Below are 14,559 nucleotides of genomic sequence, written 5' to 3'. Positions count from 1 at the left end.
TGAATCCTAGACAGGCGCGCTGGTCTTTATTTTTTTCTCGCTTTAATTTTGTGGTGTCATACCTACCGGGTTCTAAGAATGTTAAGGCAGATGCCCTTTCTAGGAGTTTTGACCCGGACTCTCCTGGTAATTCTGAACCCACAGGTATCCTTAGGGAGGGAGTAATTTTGTCGGCCGTTTCTCCTGATCTGCGGCGGTCCTTGCAAGAGTTTCAGGCGGATAGACCGGATCGTTGTCCGCCTGATAGACTGTTTGTTCCGGATGATTGGACCAGCAGAGTCATCTCTGAGGTACATTCTTCTGCATTGGCAGGTCATCCCGGAATTTTTGGTACCAGGGATTTGGTGGCAAGATCCTTCTGGTGGCCTTCCCTGTCACGAGATGTGCGAGTCTTTGTGCAATCATGTGACGTTTGTGCTCGGGCCAAGTCTTGTAGTTCTCGGGCTAGCGGACTGCTGTTGCCCTTGCCTATTCCTAAGAGGCCTTGGACACACATCTCGATGGATTTTATTTCAGATCTGCCTGTTTCCCAGAAGATGTCTGTCATCTGGGTGGTCTGTGACCGTTTCTCTAAAATGGTCCATTTGGTTCCTCTGCCCAAGTTGCCTTCTTCTTCTGAGTTGGTTCCTCTGTTTTTTCAGAATGTTGTCCGATTGCACGGTATTCCTGAGAATATTGTTTCTGACAGAGGTACCCAATTTGTGTCTAGATTTTGGCGGGCATTCTGTGCTCGGATGGGCATAGATTTGTCTTTTTCATCTGCTTTTCACCCTCAGACTAATGGCCAGACCGAGCGGACTAATCAGACCCTGGAGACATATCTGAGGTGTTTTGTCTCTGCTGACCAGGATGATTGGGTTGCTTTTTTGCCGTTGGCAGAGTTCGCCCTCAATAATCGGGCCAGCTCTTCCACCTTGGTGTCCCCGTTTTTCTGTAATTCGGGGTTTCACCCTCGATTTTCCTCCGGTCAGGTGGAATCCTCGGATTGTCCTGGAGTGGATGCGGTGGTGGAGAGATTGCATCACATCTGGGGGCAGGTTATGGACAATTTGAAGTTGTCCCAGGAGAAGACTCAGCGTTTTGCCAACCGTCATCGTCGTGTTGGTTCTCGGCTTTGTGTTGGAGATTTGGTGTGGTTGTCTTCTCGTTTTGTCCCTATGAGGGTCTCTTCTCCTAAGTTTAAACCTCGGTTTATCGGCCCTTATAGAATATTGGAGATTCTTAATCCTGTTTCTTTCCGTTTGGACCTCCCTGCGTCCTTTTCCATTCATAACGTTTTTCATCGGTCGTTATTGCGCAGGTATGAGGTACCTGTTGTACCTTCAGTTGAGCCTCCTGCTCCGGTGTTGGTTGAGGGTGAGTTGGAGTACGTTGTGGAGAAAATTTTGGACTCTCGTGTTTCCAGACGGAGACTCCAGTATCTGGTCAACTGGAAGGGTTACGGCCAGGAGGATAATTCTTGGGTCAATGCATCTGATGTTCATGCTTCTGATCTTGTTCGTGCCTTCCATAGGGCTCATCCTGGTCGCCCTGGTGGATCTGGTGAGGGTTCGGTGCCCCCTCCTTGAGGGGGGGGTACTGTTGTGAATTTGGATTCTGGGCTCCCCCGGTGGCCGCTTGTGGAATTGGACTTGTCATCCTCTTTCCTGTTTCACCTGGTTCCATCAGTAGTGGGTGTCGCTATTTAAGCTCATTTCTCTGGTGGTTTCTTGCCGGTCAACAATGTTATCTGATGCCGCTCAGTGCTTGTTCCTGCTTCTAGACAACTACTAGATAAGTTGGACTTTTGTCCATGTTTTGTTTTGCCTATTTGTTCCAGTTCACAGCTGAAGTTTTGTTACTGTGTCTGGAAAGCTCTCGTTGATCAGGGATTGCTACTCTGGCGTTATGAGTTAATGCCAGAGTTTAAGGTAATCTCTGGATGGTGTTTTGTTAGTGTTTTTCTGCTGACCATGAAAGTATACTATCTGTCTTCTGCTATCTAGTAAGCGGACCTCAAATTTGCTAAGACTATTTTCCTGCTGCGTTTGTTGTTTCATCTGAACTCACCGTCATTATATGTGGGGGGCTACTGTCTTCTTTGGAATATTTCTCTAGAGGTGAGCCAGGTCTTATATTTCCCTCTGCTAGCTATTTAGGTCTTAGGCCAGAGCTGGGCATCTAGCTATAAATAGGAAATGCTACCTGGCTATTTCTAGTTGCGCGGCAGGCTTAGTTCATGGTCAGTATAGTTCCATCTTCCGAGAGCTTGTCCCTCTATAGGCTTGCTATGATCTCTGCCTGCAGAGATCATGACATCCTTCCCTGTTGTCTTTCCTTGTATTCTCAGTCTGCTTTCACTCCGCACTCTTGCAGCTCTGCCTGCTCTGAACCTTTGTTACTTTACCTCTGCTCCTCACTTCTGCGTTTCTGCTCCTTTCTACTCAGCTTATCTTCTGCTGTTGCAGTTATCCCTTGCTGCAGCTTCTCTCCACATTCTTTGTGGCTCTGCTCAGCTTTGCTGCAGAGACCCCTCCCGCAGCACCTCTCCGCTCCTTGCGGTTCCACCTAGCTCCGCTCCTTGCGGTTCTACCTGGCTCCGCTCCTTGCGGTTCTACCTGGCTCCGCTCCTTGCGGTTCTACCTGGCTCCGCTCCTTGCGGTTCTACCTGGCTCCGCTCCTTGCGGTTCTACCTGGCTCCGCTCCTTGCGGTTCTACCTGGCTCCGCTCTTTGCGGTTCTACTTCTCCTGCACTTGGCTCCGCCTCCAGCTCTTGGCTCCGCCTCCTGCCTGTCTGCACTTGGCTCCGCCTCCAGCTCTTGGCTCCGCCTCCTGCCTGTCTGCACTTGGCTCCGCCTCCTGCGGTTTTGCACTTGGCTTCGCCTCCTGCTCTTGGCTCCGCCTCCTGCATTTCTGTTCTTGGCTCTAGCTCCTGTGCTTTCGCTCTGCATCCGCTCTTGCGGTCTTTATCTACTTATTCCTAGGTCCTCGTGTCTGAACAGGTTCTTACCCGTTCTACATACCTGCCTGCAGACCGGTCCCTACCGGTTCTTCCAGTGTACCAGTCTTGTCCACCAGTCCTGCCAGAGAGCCAGCCGTGCCCGCCTGCCTACCAGAGAGCCAGCCGTGCCCGCCTGCCTGACAGTGTTCCTGTTGTACCCGTCTGCCTGCCTATGTGCCAGCCGTGCCCGCTTGCTTGTCTATGTTCCGTTCCCCGGTGGGATCAGCAGCCACAACCAGACTCCACCCTGGAGTGGTACCTGGTAGCTTCCTATTGCACAAGTCTGACCACACCATCAGAGGCTCCAGCGAACACCTAGGAAGCTACTTAGTTACGCCACTTCCAGGGAGGTTTGGTCTGGAGTCCAGTGAAGCCACTCCCCCGCATGCCCGCGCCAACCAGTCTGGGCGCGAGCATGACGGTTTGCACAGGCCATGGCCTCCGCTGTATCCCATGTCCTACCGCTCGCAGAGCATGATGAACTTTTTTCCTGCCCGTATGAGCAACCTGAAAAATTTGTTCCACCAAGGGTGGTTCAGATTGAAGAGACCTCTGACCCAATTATAGTCTCTAATGCTCTCTTCAAGCAACTTCAGGCCTATGAGGAGGAGCACTACCCAGCTGACCCACCTAGGTTCTATGGGAATCCTGAAGAATGTCAGGGGTTCCTGAAACAGTGCTTACGCTACATCCTGCAGAATGCAGCTTGTTTTCCCTCTGACTGGGTCAAGGTGGGTTACATCATGTCCTACCTGGCCGAAGATGCTCTAATATGGATAACTCCCCTCTGGGAAGCAGGGGATCCTATCGTCATGAACCTAGGGGCCTTCCTAGTGGCCTTCCGTAAAGTATTTGACAAGCCTTGTCCTGCTGCTCCTGTTAAGTCTTCCCCATCCAGATCCGAGAGGCGCTCCAGACGGGCGAAACCCGTGAAGAAACCCCCACGTCAAGCCATGACCGTCTGTGACCCTCCTGTTCCTCTACCCGTTAAAGCAGCTACCTGTGTGAAGCCTAAGTAGGTTGATGAGAGTGGGCTGGTAAAGCAGCAGCCTGAAATCAGCCATAAGAAGGGCATACAATGTCGCTGCAGTTGTGAGGAACACCTGGATGGCCTCTGTCCAGGGGATCTTAAGCTCCAAAACCTCGGGCCAGTTGGAGAGGCTGCCCCTGGCGAGAGTACTTCCTCTCCATCTACGTTTATGACTGTTTCTCTGCCTTCTGGGAGCTTTGGTGTGTCTAAGCCGCCTGTCATACGGAGTCGGTGTATGGTCTCCGTTCTTCAGCTCCAGAACCCAGTGTGGGCATTGCCTGATTATGGCCGAACCCTGCTAAAGAGCAGTCTAGTCCTGCAAGGACAACTACAGCTCCAAGTTGGAGCCTTATACACGAAGAAGTTTGTCTTCCACATGCTGTCTGTTATGCCCATGGGTCATTCTGAGCCAAGGACTCTACCACCCGCTCTGGTCAAGGGTTCCAGTAAAGTGCTTCGTTTGAACTTACCCAGTCTTGAGAACTGTCTGGTTCCCATGCGTCAAAGACACTCAGCAGTGTCATCTTCTTCAGCTGGTCTGCTAGTCGACGAGTCAAGGTGTGCTGACGTCACCGAAGATGGGGAAACGGTGACGATGTCTCCACACATCTCCAGCGACTATACCAGTAAACACTTAGTCATCGAGTCAAGATGTGCTAATGTCAACGAAGATGGGGAAGTGGTGACTATCTCTCCACACATCTCCAACGACTATACCTGTAATCCGTTCCTAGGAACATCCCCGCCACTTGGACGATTTCTTCTGGATAACGGGCACAAGATTGTTCCTATGTTTATACCTTCTGGGTCCTTATGGCTGGCTGGTGAAGATTTCAAAACTGAGGTTTGTTCACCTCAATTTTTCTCTGACCCGGTGGAGCTGTTCTCCACACTCATCTCTAGTGACTTTTCCTGTGTTCAGTACTCTAGAACATCTCTTCTACCTGAAAGTTTGTCTCTGGATATCGGGCAGAAGATGTATCCTGTGAGTATTCCTTCAGCTTCTATGTGGCCGGCTGGTGAAGATAACAAATCGGTATCTTCCAAGTCCCTGCTTCTTGTCTACCCTGAGGAAATGGTCCAGTCCATTGAGAAAGCTAACCCTATTGGGTACAATGAGACTTTGCTATCCGAGATTTCTGATGAAGCTAACCCTGCAGAGCACAAAGAGACTTTGTTTTCTGAGATACCTGGTGACTCTCCTGCCGCCTTCTACCCTGAAGATGTCATGTTGGCCTGGACTATGTGTGCTCCCATCCTTCTTCTACAAGTTATTCTAGCGGGCTTGAAGAGGAGGGGCCGTAAAGGGGGGGTACTGTAACAACTCTGCTGGCATCACGGCATGGCCTCGCACCTCTCACACTATCTTACTCACTGCTCCAGGTCATGATGTGGTTTCTGTTTCTTGCCAGCTCCTTGTTCTGTGTCTCTGCTCTCTGCATGCTTCATGGTTCTGTGTATAGAGGGGCGGCGCCTGAACTCTCTGGTTCTTATAGGAATCAGGTGCATCTGTCCAATCTGTTCCTGACCAATTGCCAGGAGACCTCCAGTATTTAGTTCAGCTCCACCCAGTGGTCTGGGCCTGTGCAATGTGTTAGCTCAGTTAGTGTCTTGCTTCTGAGTTTGCCTGGCCTTTCTCTGAGTTACTCCCTCTCCGGAGGATTCTCTGTGTTATTTCCTTGGTCTTGTTTTCCGCCCACCAGGAGGCAGTATATCCTGGTCCCAGTGTCTTTGTCCTTGTGTCTTGTTCCATTGCCTTGTCTGTACTTAGTCTTATCTCTGTCTCCTAGTCTTTGGCTTCCTTCCCTGTTGTCTTTCCTTGTATTCTCAGTCTGCTTTCACTCCGCACTCTTGCAGCTCTGCCTGCTCTGAACCTTTGTTACTTTACCTCTGCTCCTCACTTCTGCGTTTCTGCTCCTTTCTACTCAGCTTATCTTCTGCTGTTGCAGTTATCCCTTGCTGCAGCTTCTCTCCACATTCTTTGTGGCTCTGCTCAGCTTTGCTGCAGAGACCCCTCCCGCAGCACCTCTCCGCTCCTTGCGGTTCTACCTAGCTCCGCTCCTTGCGGTTCTACCTGGCTCCGCTCCTTGCGGTTCTACCTGGCTCCGCTCCTTGCGGTTCTACCTGGCTCCGCTCCTTGCGGTTCTACCTGGCTCCGCTCCTTGCGGTTCTACCTGGCTCCGCTCCTTGCGGTTCTACCTGGCTCCGCTCCTTGCGGTTCTACCTGGCTCCGCTCCTTGAGGTTCTACCTGGCTCCGCTCCTTGCGGTTCTACCTGGCTCCGCTCTTTGCGGTTCTACTTCTCCTGCACTTGGCTCCGCCTCCAGCTCTTGGCTCCGCCTCCTGCCTGTCTGCACTTGGCTCCGCCTCCAGCTCTTGGCGCCGCCTCCTGCCTGTCTGCACTTGGCTCCGCCTCCAGCTCTTGGCTCCGCCTCCAGCGGTTTTGCACTTGGCTCCGCCTCCAGCTCTTGGCTCCGCCTCCTGCGGTTTTGCACTTGGCTCCGCCTCCTGCTCTTGGCTCTGCCTCCTGCATTTCTGTTCTTGGCTCTAGCTCCTGTGCTTTCGCTCTGCATCCGCTCTTGCGGTCTTTATCTACTTATTCCTAGGTCCTCGTGTCTGAACAGGTTCTTACCCGTTCTACATACCTGCCTGCAGACCGGTCCCTACCAGTTCTTCCAGTGTACCAGTCTTGTCCACCAGTCCTGCCAGAGAGCCAGCCGTGCCCGCCTGCCTACCAGAGAGCCAGCCGTGCCCGCCTGCCTGACAGTGTTCCTGTTGTACCCGTCTGCCTGCCTATGTGCCAGCCGTGCCCGCTTGCTTGTCTATGTTCCGTTCTCCGGTGGGATCAGCAGCCACAACCAGACTCCACCCTGGAGTGGTACCTGGTAGCTTCCTATTGCACAAGTCTGACCACACCATCAGAGGCTCCAGCGAACACCTAGGAAGCTACTTAGTTACGCCCCTTCCAGGGAGGTTTGGTCTGTGGTCCAGTGGGGCCACTCCCCCGCACGCCCGCGCCAACCAGTCTGGGCGCGAGCATGACACAGCGGTTTGCTTTTGCCTTTGCCTGTCCCGAAGAGGCCTTGGACGCACATTTCCATGGATTTTATTTTGGATCTTCCAGTCTCTCAGAGAATGTCTGTCATCTGGGTGGTGTGTGATCGTTTTTCTAAAATGGTCCATTTGGTGCCCTTGCCTAAGTTGCCTTCCTCCTCTGATTTGGTTCCTCTATTTTTTCAGAATGTGGTTCGCTTGCACGGCATCCCTGAAAATATTGTGTCTGACAGAGGATCCCAGTTTGTGTCCAGATTTTGGCGGATCTTTTGTGCTAAGATGGGCATTGATTTGTCTTTTTCGTCGGCCTTCCATCCTCAGACGAATGGCCAAACCAAGCGAACTAATCAGACCTTGGAAACTTATTTAAGATGTTTTGTTTCTGCTGATCAGGATGATTGGGTGACATTTTTGCCATTGGCAGAGTTTGCCCTTAATAATCGGGCTAGTTCTGCTACTTTGGTTTCGCCTTTTTTCTGCAATTCTGGTTTTCATCCTCGTTTTTCCTCGGGTCAGGTTGAGCCTTCCGACTGTCTTGGGGTGGATTCTGTGGTGGATAGGTTGCAACAGATTTGGAACTATGTGGTGGACAATTTGAAGTTGTCATAGGAGAAGGCTCAGAGCTTTGCCAACCGCCGTCGCGGTGTGGGTCCCCGACTTCTTGTTTGGGATTTGGTATGGCTGTCTTCTCGGTATGTTCCTATGAAGGTTTCCTCTCCTAAATTCAAGCCTCGCTTCATCGGTCCTTATAAGATTTTGGAAATCCTTAACCCGGTGTCATTTCGTTTGGACCTCCCAGCGTCGTTTGCCATTCATAACGTGTTCCATAGGTCTTTGTTGCGGAGGTATGTGGTGCCTGTGGTTCCTTCTGTTGAACCCCCTGCTCCGGTGCTGGTTGAGGGCGAATTGGAGTACATGGTAGAGAAGATCTTGGATTCTCGTATTTCTAGACGGAGGCTTCAGTATTTGGTTAAGTGGAAGGGCTATGGTCAGGAGGATAATTCCTGGGTTGTCGCTTCTGATGTTCATGCGGCCGATTTGGTTCATGCCTTCCATGTGGCTCATCCTGATCGCCCTGGGGGTTTTGATGAGGGTTCGGTGACCCCTCCTCAAGGGGGGGGGTACTGTTGTGAACTCTGTTTTTGGGCTCCCTCTTGTGGTCACAACTGGTACTGTGTAGTGCTGTCTTTGGCTCCCTCTGGTGGTTCTTTGTGTCATTCTGCAGGTCTGAGGCTGATCAGCTGTCTCGTTATCTTTTAGCTGGTTTCCTATTTAGTTTACCTGGACTCTCAGTTGTTGCCTGCTGTCATTGTCTTCAGTGCTATTTTGGAGCTCTCCTGCAGTCCTTCGTTATCAGTCTCTTCAAGAGAAGCTAAGTTTTGCTTGGTTCATTTTTTGACCATCTGTGGTCATATGTTTCTTGGTTTATTTTTGTTTCTTGTCCAGCTTGCTAATATGTGATTTCCTTGCTTGCTGGTAGCTCTAGGGGGCTGAGTTTCTCCCCTCACACCGTTAGTTGGTGTGGGGGTTCTTGTATTCTCAGCGTGGATATTTTGCATAGGGTTTTTTACTAACCGCACAGTTCCCTATCTGTCTTCTGCTATCTAGTATTAGCGGGCCTCATTTGCTGAATCTGTTTTCATTTCTACGTTTGTGTTTTCCCCTTACCTCACCGTTATTATTTGTTGGGGGCTTCCTATATCTTTGGGGTGATTTCTCTTGAGGCAAGTGAGGTCTTACTTTCCCTCCAGGAGTAGATAGTTTCTCAGGCTGCGTCGAGACGTCCAGGATTTTAGGCACGTTCACCGGCTACCTTTAGTGTGTTGGTTAGGATCAGGTTTGCGGTCAGTTCAGTTACCACCTCCCTAGAGCTCGTGTCTATGTTCATAAACTTAGCTAGTCCGTTTTGTGATCCTCAGCCACTAGGATCATAACAGGACACGACATGAAAACACGGCTAAGGCTCCAACAAGGAGGAGGTGGAGTAATGTTTTGGGCTGGAATCATGGGGAGAGGGATTGTCGGCCCCTTTATGATCCCTGAAGGGGTAAAGATGAACTCCATAATCTATGTGGAGTTTCTAAAACAACCCTTCCTGCCATGGTTCAAGAGGAAGAACCGTGCTTTCCGCAGCAAGATCATTTTCATGCATGATAATGCACCGTCTCATGCTGCAAAAAATACATCTGCATCTCTGGCTGCTACGGGCATAAAAGAGGACAAACTTATGGTGTGGCCACCATCTTCCCCTGACCTCAACCCCATTGAGAACCTCTGGAGCATCATCAAAAGGAGTGTCTATGATGGCGGGATGCAGTTCACATCTAAGCAACAGCTCTGGGAGGGTATTTTGTCCACATGCAAAACAATTGAAGCAGAAACCATCCAAAAACTGACAAATTCAATGGACGAGAGAGTTCAGAAGCTTCTTTCCAACAAGGGGTCCTATATGCAAATGTAACATCACCTAGAATAAAGTTTTCACTTGAAAACTGTTTGATTTCATTTTGTAATAAGCTGATAATGCTTATAACTTCACAATTGACCATTTTTTTGTTCAAAATAAAAAAAACAGGTTGAAAACTCTGCTGTGCATAATAATTTGGAACATGCATTTTGAGTGTTTATTTTTTTTTTTTAAATATACTGTTTTCATAGGCAGTTTGTTCTAAAACATTGCAATTATACTAGAATAGTAGATGACTGGAAAATAACAATGACTGCAATTCAGATAGGTAATTTAGAGAAAATATGAGGAAATATTATTTGCATAATAATTTGGAACACAGTGTAATTACATTTTAGCTGTAAGCTCTTAACAAAACCAATCTAACTCCAGCACAAAGTCTTTAGCAGGAGAATTATGACCACTTGATTGTGATATGGCAAGACTATACCACCAATAAAGCTGCCACAGCCGGTTACTGAGAAGAATCTGTGACTTCTCTGCATTTAGTGGTTACTACTCACCTGTGTAGTCATATGTAGGAATCTCCTCTTTACACCACTCCTCATCCTCCACATATATTTCTGTAGTATTAATATGGGTCAGATCTTCTCCCTGAAAGAAAGATTGCAAAAAGTCACAGACAGATGAGAAGTCACATCTATGATCAGCTCTAATCCTGCCATCTTCACCGTTCTCATTACACAAGTATAAAACATATAATACTGGAGGATAAAACAAGACTGAACACAAGACCTTCACAGTCGTCTACACATCATAGGGGAGATCTCGTGACACCTTCTCTCCATCTACCTGATGATCCTGAGGAACATTGGGATCTTCTTGTTCACAGTCCTGAGGAAGAAGAGGACGGGGACAGCTCTCTGGTGTTGTCCTCTTACTGGATAGAACTGGAGGAAACACATACAGGGACTGAATTCATTCTTTACATACAGATCATTGTAGGCCGTGTGTATTTAGTCCTATTACCTGGTGATGTGAGGGGCTGGGGATCCTCCATCATGACGTCCTTGTACAGATCTTTGTTGCCTTCTAAGTACTCCCACTCCTCCATGGAAAAATAGATTGCGACATCCTGACACCTTATAGGAACCTGACAGATACAATGACACCGTCACCCCGCCGCTCCGTTCATTGCATTGCTGTATAATGTCCCAGCATTCCCAGCGGTGTCACCTCTCCAGTCAGCTGCTCAATCATCTTGTACGTGAGTTCTAGGATCTTCTGGTCATTGATGTCCTCATGTATCAGGGGGTGAGGTGGAGGCCCTGTGACCTCACTAGAGGTCTTCTTCACTACTGTGTAATCCTGGTTATGGAGAGACACATTAATAAATCTCACTACAGACATTTCCAGAGTCCTCACCTCTCTAGTTCTGTCCATCTGTTATTCCCATAGATAAGAATGATGTAATGTGACGTCATCAGAATCTCTCACCTCTCCAGTAAGCCGGAAGAGGATCTCTAGTGTGAGGTGTAATATCCTCTCCGCCATCTTGTCCCTGTCTTTATCCATCCTTGAAGGGTAAATCAGGAAAATTCTCTTATATAGAAGATCTCCACTGAGAGGAAACGATATTGTAGGGACCTGAATAAGAAGATGACTATGTATGTAGCATCATGAAGAATCCAGGGTAATAATACTATTGGAGATAATAAGGGGAAACGTGAGGAGATAGTACGAGCAGATGTTGTGTTTCTGGATTGTACAGTGACGAAAATAAGTATTTGATGCAATGCAAATTTTCACACCTATAAAGAATGGAGAGGTCTGTAATTTTTATCGTAGGTACACTTCAACTGGGAGACAGAATCTTAAAAAAAGTCCTGTAAATCACATTATATGATTATTACATAATTAATTTGCATTTTATTGCATGAAATAAGTATTTGGCACAATAGAAAAACAGAACTTAATATTTGGTACAGAAACCTTTGTTTGCAATTACAGAGGTCAGACGTTACCTGTACTTCTTGACTAAGATTGCACACACTGCAGCAGGGATTTTGGCCCACTCCACCAAAAAGATGTTCTTCAGATCTTTCAGGTTTTGGGGCTGACTGAGCCACGACCCATCTTTGATGTTCTTACTGAGGGAAGGAGATTGTCAGCCCAAATCTCGCAATACATGACCTCATCCATTCTCCCTTCAAGACAGTGCAGTTGAACTGTTCCCTTTTAGAAAAACACCCCCAAAGTATGATGTTACCCCCGCCACACTTCACGGTTGGGATGGTGTTCTTGGGGATATACTTTTCCTTCTTCTTCCTCCAAACACAGCGAGTGGATTTATATCAAAAAGTTCTATTTTCGTCTCATCTGACCACATGACCTTCTCCCATGCCTCTTCTGGATCATCCAGATGGTCATTGGTGAACTTCAAAGGGGCCTCGACATGTGCTGGCATGAGCAGGGGCACCGTGCGTGCCCTGCAGGATTTTAAACCATAATGGCGTAGTGTGTTACTAACTGTAATGTTTGAGACTGTGGTCGCAGCTCTCTTCAGGTCATTGACAAGGTCCTCACATGCAGTTCTGGCCTTATTCCTGACCTTTCTCAGAATCATCCTTACCCCACGCGGCGAGATTTTGCATTGGGCCCCAGATTGAGGAAGATTGACAGTCATCTTGTGTTTCTTCCATTTTCTAATAATTGTGACAACAGTTGTTGACTTCTCACCAAGCTGCTGGCCTATTGTCCTGTAGCCCACCACAGCCTTGTGCAGGTCTACAATTTTGTCCCTAATGTCCTTAGACAGCTCTTTGGTCGTGGAGAGGTTGGAGTGCAATTGATTACGTGGAAAGGTGTCTTTTATACAGGTAACGAGTACAAACAAGTGCAATTAATACAGCTAATGAGTGCAGAGTAGGAGGGCTACTGTTGTGAATTCCGTTCTTGAACTCCCTCCTGTGGTCATGAATGATACTTTGGCGAGTTCTGTCCATGGACTCCCTCTGGTGGCTGTGAGTGGAACTGCTGGTTCTGAGGTTGCTTCCTCAGCTGCCCTCGTTTGCGGCTGGGTTGGCTTCTCTATTTAACTCCACTCAGATCGTTACTCCATGCCAGCTGTCAATGTATTAGCACTGGTTCAGATCTCTCTCTCGGATCTTTCTGATGACCTGTCTACTCCAGCAGAAGCTAAGTCCCTGCTAGTTCATTTGTTGTTCATTGTGTACTGAATATATTTCTTAGTACTTGCTAAGTTCTAGTCCAGCTTGCTAACATGATATTGCCTTGCTAGCTGGAAGCTCTGGGTTGCAGAGTGGCACCTCCGCACCGTGAGTCGGTGCGGGGGTCTTTTTGCACACTCTGCGTGGCTTTTTGTAGTTTTTTGTGCTGACCGCATAGATCCCTTTCCTATCCTCAGTCTATCTAGTAAGTCTGGCCTCCTTTGCTGAAACCTGTTTCATCCCTGTGTTTGTGACTTTCCTCTTAACTGACAGTTAATATATGTGGGGGGCTGCCTTTACCTTTGGGGAATTTTCTCTGAGGCAAGGTAAGGCTTATTTTCCTATCTTTAGGGGTAGTTAGCTCTTAGGCTGTGAAGAGGCGTCTAGGGAGAGTTAGGTACGCTCCACAGCTATTTCTAGTGTGTGTGTTATAGGATTAGGATTTGCGGTCAGCAGAGTTCCCACTTCCCAGAGCTCATCCTGTCTTCTAGTTTAACCATCAGGTCATTCCAGGTGCACCTAACCACCAGGTCCATAACAGGCTACTTAAAGAAAAACTAATAGGTCTGTGAGAGCCAGAATTCTTGCTGGTTGGTAGGTGATCAAATACTTATTTCATGCAATAACGTGCAAATGAATTAGGTAAAAATCAAAGCTAGTTCACACAATAACATCACTCTTCTTGTTGTCACCACGTGTTGTTTTGATAGGTCATCGAGGCGCCTGCCATGGGTGACACACTAGTACACCTGCACACCTAAGTTTCCCAAGAAGCTAATAGGCAGCGTTATTGTATTTTGGCATACACAGGGTAACACAAGCAGCCTATACTTTACCATCTTTTCAGTCAGCCATTAATAAGCATCAACTACTGAGGACTCTCAAGTTTGATTATTATTTTTATATCTACTGGATAACACGGTACAAAGATATATTCTTGATTATTTTTCATTTTATCTGAGGCAGAAAGAGATGGGGGACTCCATCCCCATAGACACATCCCAATATATCACCATGACAGCCGGGGCCTAATAATGGGGTCCTAGAATGGGGTCAGTAAGAATATAAAGTGAAGAAAATATCAACTAAAATCCAGCTCCATTGTCTAATAAGATACAAAGTTCTACTGCTGGGATAATCTGTCCCCAGAATGTCTCCATTACATGTACAGCTCCCCCCGCAGATAACAGCCCCTCATACATCTATAGCACCGGCTCCGGGGGCCACATCTCCAGCCCTGGGAAACTGATCCAGGAGGTCGGTGCTGTGTCCCGGGGTCATCTGTACCTGCACCAGGAGTGGGGGAAGGGAGGAGTTATTTATTAGGAGGTGGGTGGGGGAAAATGGACAAAACCGCTATGATTCTCAGAAAGTATCAATAAAAGCACCAAAAATAGTCTCAGCACTGAAGGGGTTACTGCCCCCCCTGCCAAGTAATGGAGAGTCCCAAGCACCTACCTCCACCTGCAGAGTGCAGAGCCACAACCCCACATATATGGCTGTTCTGTGCGCACAGGACCTGTGATGAGGTAACAGGAGGGGAGGAGTCAGGGGTCACATGATCAGGGGCCTCAGTGTAGGCAGGACTCTGCTGTGCTGGTTGTCATGGTGCTGGATGAGGGGAAGTTTCTGTGTGTGGGGTCAGGAGGGGTTTACAGGGTGGATGTAGCAGAGCCGTGTGTGTACGGGGTGTACGGAGCGGAGCCGTGTGTGTACGAGGTGTACGGAGCCGAGCGGAGCCGTGTGTGTTTGAGGTGTACGGAGCGGAGCCGCGTGTACGAAGTGTATGGAGTGGACCGCGTGTATGAGGTGTACGGAGTGGATCTGAACAAGAAAAAAGATATGCATATCAATGGGAT

The 14,559-nt window shown here is 48.4% G+C and overlaps 1 protein-coding gene across 1 annotated transcript in view; it reads right to left on the bottom strand.

The window, feature by feature from the left end:
• Positions 1–14,203, bottom strand: part of LOC143767484 (uncharacterized) — a 33,031-nt gene extending 18,828 nt beyond the window's left edge. The window contains exons 1-6 of the mRNA XM_077255867.1: positions 14,159–14,203; positions 10,968–11,117; positions 10,707–10,838; positions 10,500–10,623; positions 10,323–10,420; positions 10,034–10,124 (exon numbers count right to left, since the gene is read on the bottom strand). Of these exons, the coding sequence (XP_077111982.1) occupies positions 10,034–10,124; positions 10,323–10,420; positions 10,500–10,623; positions 10,707–10,838; positions 10,968–11,045 (523 nt within the window). The 5' untranslated portion in view covers positions 11,046–11,117; positions 14,159–14,203. The remainder of the gene's footprint in view (positions 1–10,033; positions 10,125–10,322; positions 10,421–10,499; positions 10,624–10,706; positions 10,839–10,967; positions 11,118–14,158) is intronic.
• Between the last annotated feature and the right edge of the window lie 356 nt (positions 14,204–14,559).

The sequence above is a fragment of the Ranitomeya variabilis genome, chromosome 4, assembly GCF_051348905.1.
Source record: "Ranitomeya variabilis isolate aRanVar5 chromosome 4, aRanVar5.hap1, whole genome shotgun sequence".
In the NCBI taxonomy this organism is placed as follows: Eukaryota; Metazoa; Chordata; class Amphibia; order Anura; family Dendrobatidae; genus Ranitomeya; species Ranitomeya variabilis.
Note: the sequence above shows the minus strand (reverse complement) of the source record. Positions and strands in the feature narration are given on the sequence as shown.